The sequence below is a fragment of the Plodia interpunctella genome, chromosome 14 (assembly GCF_027563975.2).
Source record: "Plodia interpunctella isolate USDA-ARS_2022_Savannah chromosome 14, ilPloInte3.2, whole genome shotgun sequence".
Lineage (NCBI taxonomy): Eukaryota > Metazoa > Arthropoda > Insecta > Lepidoptera > Pyralidae > Plodia > Plodia interpunctella.
The window spans coordinates 6,589,232-6,598,381 of NC_071307.1; the positions used below are offsets into that span (position 1 = coordinate 6,589,232).

The 9,150-nt window shown below is 34.1% G+C and overlaps 1 protein-coding gene across 1 annotated transcript; it reads right to left on the bottom strand.

Moving 5' to 3' along the window:
• Window positions 1-422: 422 nt before the first annotated feature.
• Window positions 423-3,126, bottom strand: odd (odd skipped). The gene is made up of 3 exons (XM_053754955.2): window positions 2,910-3,126; window positions 1,934-2,510; window positions 423-1,398 (listed from the first exon to the last, which is right to left on the bottom strand). The coding sequence occupies exons 1-3, from the start codon at window positions 3,010-3,012 to the stop codon at window positions 1,002-1,004; spliced, it is 1,077 nt and encodes a 358-aa protein (XP_053610930.1). The 5' UTR covers window positions 3,013-3,126; the 3' UTR covers window positions 423-1,001.
• Window positions 3,127-9,150: the final 6,024 nt, after the last annotated feature.

Genomic DNA, 9,150 nt, shown 5'->3' on the forward strand with positions numbered 1-9,150 from the left:
CCTTTATGATTGTTGGTATTGCACGAACCATGCCATATAAGCCCATAGGCCACTCTCTAATAGACGGACGGACACGCCAACTACACCGTTACTTTAGCGTGAGGTGAACTTAATTGGTAACTAAATTACAAAATTCGTTTCCAATTTTAGTGTCGTTTTTACTGTTTCTTCGGTTTTGGAAATAAATTCATTTGAATTATCAGTTTTAGAGTCTATCAGTATCATTATAATTAGTTGTTTTATTAAATTGAAACGATGTTGGTATACTATCTTAGGACTATTTTAAACATTGATGTTATTTTTTGCATAGTATGTTATCTTATACATAGTTAGACTGCAATTCATTGTATACAAGTCACTGTTATATTTGGGGAGGAAGAAACGGAAAAAAAGGAAAATAAAAGAAGTTTTCAATTCTATAATTTTCTTTATATGCGTTTTTATAAGTAGCCTCCATGACTTAATATCTATTTATGAAATATTTACAACATATATATATACACATTATAATTATATTTATCTAATATAAATTTAGTTATACATACATTACTACAATCTTAAATTTGAACATGATCGGATGTCATAGCCACATAATTTGGATAAAAGTAACTTAAAACGATGGTAATACTTTTCGGTAACTTTAGTTAACCACAAACATAAACCCTAAATAAAAACTATCACAATAAATAAATATCTAAGAAAACAACAACAATTAATATTAAACAATAATTTCAGTCTTTTAGTAAGATCGTGTCTCAAACTATAGCCAGTTTGTCAAAAAGTAACTTGATAGAAATAATGATAAGGATAGAAATAATTAAACAAGTACAGATGTTAATGATGAGCAAAAACTAATCAGTCAAATTAATGTTTCTTTGGCAAATAATAATACACAATAGAATGACTAATGATTGAAATTCCAGAATTGCTAATGTATTCAAGACAAATTTGGCAAATAATGTAACAAAATATACTAGAACTATTAATTAATTTTTATACAACTAACGCCTCATGATATCTTCAATGGAAAATCCTAGCGTTTTCTTAGGTGCTTCCACTGGTGAATTGTGTGGACTTGGCATGGGTGGGTGTGGTTGAGAAACAGGTGGTGGAGAAGGTTTATGTGACAAATCTAATAATGAGTTATCTGCAACCTGGCTCGTCGAAGAAACTTCTTGACAACCCTCAAGATGATCTAAATGATGTTTGCTAACGTCACTGTGGGTCAACAAATGGGTCTTCAAGTTCGATCTTTGGTTGAAACTCTTGTTACAAACTGGACACTTGTGCGGGGACTCTTCCATGTGCAGAATCTTGTGAACTGCCAGTGTTCTGGATTGGCAAAAGCCCTTTCCGCATTCCGTGCATTTGAACGGCTTCTCTTTTGAATGAATATATCTGGAAAAAAAGAAAATTACCATAAGTCTAAAGTTCAACTTTCACTGGGTGTGGATAGAATGTGACCTAGTGAGTTTAGTGTAAACAACGATATGGAGTTATATTTTAGTTAATTGACGATGTGATTGGACTCTGTATTAAATGGTAATTTATACAAAGCAAGTGGAAAGAAAAAATAAGTTTGTCTCGTAAAAGCGAAGAAATATAACGTGTAATTTGTTCTCTGGCGGAGCAAGACAGATATGGTGATCGTAAAGAACGAAACCGGTCGCAAGCGCGTGCGGCCGCCGCCTCGCGACCTCACAAAAAGGTTTACACTTTGTTTTTTTTTTAATCTGTTATCGTCAACAAAGCCTCGAAGAAGTACGTACATACTAAATCGTGATGTTGGTGTTAAAGTAAGAACATTGAATTAACTTTGACTACTAGATAATATAACTGATTTCCTCTAACAATATTGTCCAAACTAAAGAAATAAAAATGTTACAGTAAATAATATAGAGTCAATATAGGCATAGAAAACTTATCAACGTACCTATGATCTCTTAGATGGTCTTGTCTCCTGAAGGCTTTTCCGCAGATGTCACAGGAGTAGGGCCTCTCATCCGTATGCGTCCTTTCATGGATGAGCAGATTGTAGGATTTAGTGAACTGTCGGTTGCAATATTTGCAAATGAATTGCTTTTTGGGTCTTGTTCCCGGCACTCCTGGTGCTCGCATTGGAGGCGGATTTCTGCCAGGCATTCTTTGCATGACACCAGGGTATCTCAAAGAATGTTGGTATAAAGCAGCGTTTCTGATCCACTGATTGACCAACATAGCGTGGTAAGGTGCAGATGGAGGTAACGCCGCGACTTGAGCTTGCACGTACGCGGACATGGCTGGGTGGTTGTAGTTTGGGACTGGGACTTTTTCGTAAGGGTAGGGTGTCTGCATGGCAGGTCTGGGGTAGGTGGGGTATTGGGGTGCGGGTGGGGTCCAGGCGGGTTGGTGGCGGGAGATCACGACGGCCGGAGGCGTGTCGTCTGTGGGCGTATGCGGCGGCGTCGGCAACGGAGGCGACGGTCGCTCCAGCTTCACCAAGGCTTCAATTGGGAAGTCGGGTGGATAACCTGAGGAAATAAAAACATCATTAAGTAAATGTATTCAAAATACCTACCTACATCTAGCAATACAAAATTATCTGATCTGGTATAGGTATTATGGATTATATAAAGTAAAATGTTATAATATAATATAAAATTAAACAAATTACAAAGTAAAAATCTTCAGACTTTCTAAATATTGAAAGCTAAACTTATAAGTGATTTTTATTTTTATAAATATAATCGCTATCATGTTTATTTTGTACATATACAAGAAAAAAGTTATAAAATAAAATTTAATTACTTGGCATTTATTTCTCAAGTTGTTAATACGTAATTGAAATGTAATACATCACCTAAAATAGGCACATAATAGAAACAAACTCCAAACTATGTAGTCAAAATAAAAAATTAAGTCAAACTTACTGTGATTTTCCTCGATATGTTCTTCTTCCTCTTCAATATTGATATCATCGGAACTATCCACACTGTACGGCTTATCTTCCATTTCCACTGAATAACAATCCATTCAAACTAAACACTAGACCACTGTGTCAACACTTTGGTATCACTGTATACCTTGTCACTACCAAACCGGTTTGTGAACTAACAACCGGCTTGAGAGAGCGCGCGGAGCGTTATGAGTTTGTGTGCGTTTGTTATCGAGGTCTGCGCTTGCGTTGAGAGGGGGGGATACACATCAAAAGAGCCGCTTCAACCGGCGCCTGTGTCGGCTCCCGAAGCGGCAGCAACACCTCCCAGGAGGCGGGGCCTACCGAGCACTGCCTTCGAAATCGATCGGTAACAATCGAGAATCGGTCCAACCATTTCTGACTTCATAATGACAGAGTTCCATCACAGAACAACTGTATTCCAATATACAACCCTGTCGCTTTCAATTTTGGCATGTTTGCGTCGTTTCGAAATTGAGTTTGGTCTGGGCAACTCGATGCAAATTTTTGGTGACATAGCGTCCCCTAGTGAAGCTATTAGGTGAGCGGATTGCCTTCGTAATTTCGTTTCGTAGGCAAGTCTTTTTGATCGTATGCCTTTGTTCGGTGTCTTTGTAATTTGTATGTTTATGGCATCGCAATTGACTTTTGTATATATATGGAGCAATTGTAAAAGCTGAATAGATTTAGCGTAATAAACCTAATCTAGGACAAATATAAAAAGCATTTTGGAGTAACATACTGAACACTAGTCACAAAATTAAAATAAAGATCTGTTAATAAATTTGAAATATATTTGCCTAAATACTTTATAAGCAACCTTTTCTAAATGTAATTATTAGATTGCAAATTGGTACGAATCACTCAATATACAAAATATTTTAAAATTTTAATTAAATACTTAGTAAAGCAACTATGATTCTAATTAAATTAACTAAGTAGGTACCTACTTACCTAATAGGTACCTAACAAATTACTAACCCACCTTATTAAATCTAACACATACTTGCTTAATATCTGACTTATATGAACTGCTGTGGAACTAGTCATCATTAGATAAAATACTGTTAATAAAATGTGATGAGGTAATTTAAAATTCGGATAATGAATGAATCAAATTGGTATAAGTACCTACTAGTAGGTACCTACTTACCTTGATAAGTATCTACCAAATAAAAATTTAACCCAAAGAAAATACTTCTTTAAAATTAAATAATTCTACGTAAGAGAACTAGATGGTCGAGGGTCGACAAACAGTCAAGTTAATTAATAATACCTACATGTTTTAAACCTATTTAAAATTTATATCAAAAGCTGTAGTACCTACCTATCTACAAACTTTGCTAAGCATGTCTATTCCGTATATGGTCTAGTAGAAGAGGAACGAACGCACTAGTCTTTAGGGACGATAATACAGAACTTACGAACAGGTTTTGTTTAATCTCAATTATTTTTTGTTACGCTGTAAAAAACGTCATACTTATTAAGCCTGTCATTACTAGACAAGAAGATGTTAAACCAATATTCCTAATTATACATAGATTTATTTCTACTATTCTGCAAAAAAATGGCAATGCATGGTCATTGTGAGAACTGGAACTAACACATTTGTGTGCTTGCGGTTGACGCCACACCATAACACGAACCATAACACGAACCATAACACGAACCATAACACGAACCATAACACTTTGACATCGCGGTCACATGTCCCTTCTGTCGCCATTTACGTTATGTGAACTATAGGGTTGTCTGTCTTATACTCGTATTTCATCTGACTTATCGATTACAATATTCTCGTTTTCAATGTTTGAAATGCTTTACCATGAAATTTCATTACAACTATAGACTGTAGCGCACTTTTGACAGAATTTCACATCTCTACGTAGTATTCAAACGAACCCAACTAGTAGTTGGGTTTGCGCCGGACTGTTTGGGAAGAATCTGGGATAATATTGGGTTTAAATAAATATTATAGACTTCTCTGATTAGAATGCATAATGAGTTCATTAGCGATTATTTAGAACGTCGATGATAAATTATGATTTAAGTATCTACCTAAGTATCTAGTTAATATTGAAAGATAATATGATTAGGTTAACGCCATGCCATGATCGTATTCATTTTCTAAAATAATCAAATTGGGTGTATTTGACGACCTCGGTGGCGCAGTGGTAAGGTTCTTGCCACTGAACCAAGAGATTGGCCCTATATATATATATATATATATATATATATATATATATATATATATATATATATATATATATATATATATATATATATATATATATATATATATATATATATATATATATATATATATATATATATATATATATATTATTTGTTATAAAACAGTATCGTTGAGTTAGTATCCCATAACACAAGACTCGAACTTACTTTGGGGCTAACTCAATCTGTGTGATTTGTCCTAATTTATTTATTTATTGTTAGCATTGTTAGCTGACCTTGACCCTGGCCCTTGCAACATTTTCATAATGATATTAACCATATTATGGTACCTACTGTAAAATATTTTACTTTTTTGTTTCAACCCTAATCCTTCATATCTGAGCCATTGCGTGCGTGTGCGCAAACATTGGTCAGGTGGGCGACGGACACACGACACGCCGCGGCATCCTTTGTGCCGACATCAAACGCACCGACATACCAACCTTCCCATGGAACTAAAATTTAAAACATCTGTGATATTCCAAATTAAATTTTATTTCACAGTTAATAAAGTATCAATTCGACTGATAAGTATAATGAAGAGTTAGGTCGTTTAAGCGTTAATTAAGAGGTCATATGCCAGTAGACACCTTGTTGAGTCTAGGAGTTAGAATGGACATAAGCAATATGCAAGCGTGTCGAATGAGCTGCGCAATGAATCCATTGTAAATTTTTGTTTGTTGACATTTGGTCTTTATTAAATTGGTTCGAGCTATCGCAGCGGCAGGATTAAAGTGCTGATAGATTTGGACATTGTTATTTTACGCCATTGCGATATCTGAATACTAGTACTTAGTTCGTTATGTTTTAATGGACTTATTAAAGAGTTGTAGACGTTGATGTCGATATTACGTTGGCGGACCCTGGGCTCCGACGCTCCATAGCTGAAAGAGATGAAAGGGAGTTGACGTTGTTGCTAATAATGGATATGTTTGAAACTAATTTGGGAAGAACTGTTTTAGTACAAGACTTATTATAAGCTATAACAAGTACTTTTTATATCTTCGAAATGAATCCATATTTCCATTTTAAAGTTAAGTTGCACCAGTCAACTTTTACTTGACTTTAACCTGCGCGCCGCTGATAAAGTTAACGTCATAGTTGATCGGTGCAAGCCACACTTAAGTATTTATTGAAAAGTATAAACATACTTATCTAAACACCTATTAGATAAGGTAACAAAGAATAAAAGTTTAAAAATACACCTAATAAATCGTAAGTATAAATGTTTCAAAATTATTTTATAAAGATCAAAAGACATAATTTTATATCACAATAGCAGATTATAATCTGAATAACTCATATAACAGTGCAATTAAAGCGTCAAAGTAGAAAATAATGTCGTTTTTATCCTTTGCGATATGCAAATAACCATTTAAACTTGTTGAGTGGCGTAGCGTGCCTTGAAAGAGCCCTGTATCAAATTTAGTTTGGAGGCCCAATTGAAGGGTAAAGATTTCTTAAAATTTAAAATGAAAAAAATGTGGTAAAGAAATGAGTATAACAATCTTCAATTGTAGTTTTTTGTACCATGTTAACGTAAATAACAATATTTGCAAAAGATTAAACTAATAGTGTCTATAGTTCACTAAACAGATCCATTTCTCATCTTTGCGTGTTCCTTGTTGCTTTCTGAGGGTGACGTCGCGAGGCCTGAAGATTTTAGTATTTTTTTTAAACTAAACTTTCATTGGTAAGATTCAGCTGTGACTTTAGTTGTAAAGCCTAACCTAACGTCTCCTTGGGAACGGTATCATTGACTGTCAACGTGTTATTTCCTGTTTTTTTATTGACGAAGCATGCGGCAATTAGGTAATTTAATTTTTTAAATGATTCTAACTGAAAATCAACGCATTCATCGTTTCACGGCACCAAGCTGAGGTGGTCGCCTTTTTGACAGACTTTTTCTGTATTATTATGTACTTACTATACGTTTTAATTTTAATGTTTGGTTCTAATGTGTTAGTCGAATAAACGATTTATTTATTTCTTCTGCTAATTTTTATGGTGTGTGCGTTTGAACACCTAATTAGTTCTATACTACTAACAATACTATTTACTTGACCTTCGCACGCTTCCTCTAGCTATTTCAAAATGTTGTTTGCTTCATTGCCTTCCTTGGCATAAACATATTTTAGGTGTGTAAGGAAATTTAGGAGGAATCTTAAGCAAACTTTTTTATCTTGATCTGTTTAGTCTTGAATTAACTTGTCGAATGCCTTATCTTCAACGCGCGTACAACCGTACTTGTAATGTCTGATAAGTAATTGAAAATATAATTTCAATGATAATAGGGTAAGTACCTGGATACCTTGTTATAACCAAAGAAAAAAAAATATCATAGGTACATATTATCAATGCGGACGTTTGTGAAGGTAGTTGGACGTATGTTATTTACCTACTATGGCTCTGAAATTCTTCTACGGTTATCGAAAATGTGGTACACACGAAATATATATTAGAACCTAGAATTAGCACATTTTGAAATTGTTGTTGTAGATTATGGTCCCGCCCTAGAATCGGACCACTCCATATCATCCCGTGAATGTCGTACCAGACGACTAAAGGGACATATAGCCAAACAGATGATAGACAACAATAACAGTCCAAAAGAGGGGTGACGTCAGGCCGGTTGTAAAATTGTAGCCGAATCTTCAAAATTTAATTAATGGTAAATCTTTTACGCTAGCCCTGGAATTTGGGGCGTCATAGCTCCGAATATTCAAATGAAAAGAGATTGAGTCTACGGGCAATTATTGAGCAGAATTGTTCAAAGTCGCAAGAGGCAGACGCCTCTTGATAAAGTGGAGCTTCCCAGACACTCTCAATTTCTTTTTATTAGTTTTAAACATAGTTTTTGCCTTCACAGATCGAAACAAATTTGAGAAAATGTGTAGAATGAAAATCGATTGTAGAATCTTTACCAGGACCTAAGATGGGGACTCATGTCCGACCGTGTTGGATCGATCGATTGGCTATTTTCTATTTTACTGAAAACTTAGTACAGTCAACATCACGTTACGTCAAGTCACCCTGCATGAACCTCTATTGCGCGGTAATAGCGGCGAGTTTCCAATGAATTTGTTTAAGTTGATGGGCTGTTTACTGTACCAATTTAGCAATAGTTATTCTTTGTATGTACAAATTATTATTAGTCATACAGTATTCTGTATGACTAATAATAATTTGTTATTATAATTGATAAAACATTTTTGAGTAAATACTTTACTAATTACATTGTGTTAAAAAAAATAATTAAGTAATTACAAGGTAGTCTAATCTTTATATATCGAGTAGCAAATCTTCATTCCTAATTAAATAATTCAGAATACGCAAAACCCAGTTTTAAGTAAACGAAAATATCACACGTTAATACTATTATAAACTTCTTAATTTGCCATGATAACGTTAAGATTATGAGCGCAATTAGTGTCAAATAAGATCAAGATCAACGTCTAAAACGAAGCACATTTTAACAAGAGAATTAATAAAGTTTAATTTAGAATGCAAAGTTTTTAGACCGTTCAAGATTTTATGGCTACATTTGGGTTTTGACATGTATGTATCACAAGAGAAATGTTATCATGTCACGATGAAATAGAAAAATCAACGTTATGTAATGTAGTAGGTACAAAGATTGTAAGTAATAAATTATTTAAAAGTTTATGTAATATTATGATGTCATGGGTTAACGACTTTTAACACTATACACATTTACGTTATTAAATATTAATGACCAAGTATTGTTATTTTTTTTATTTATTTAACATCTCTCTTAACCCTTTCACGGACACTAAACGAGACACAAAACAAGTTTAATTGTTATAACGTCTGTAGACGTGTCCCGCAAAGAGTTAATTGTACTTCTTCTTCTTATCGAGTGTGTTATTGATTTTTATCAACATATGGTCTTAGATTTTATTGTAATCAATAAATAAAATTCGGTAAAGGAGAAAGAAAAAGTGTCGCATGAATGTGAG

Excerpts from the sequence above, each read along its gene's own strand:
- odd (XM_053754955.2), bottom strand. The coding sequence starts at position 3,012 with ATGGATTGTTATTCAGTGGAAATGGAAGATAAGCCGTACAGTGTGGAT. Across the intron at positions 2,511-2,909 it reads ACATATCGAGGAAAATCACA|GTTATCCACCCGACTTCCCA; the intron begins GTAAGTTTGACT and ends TTATTTCCTCAG. Across the intron at positions 1,399-1,933 it reads GACCATCTAAGAGATCATAG|ATATATTCATTCAAAAGAGA; the intron begins GTACGTTGATAA and ends CTTTTTTTCCAG.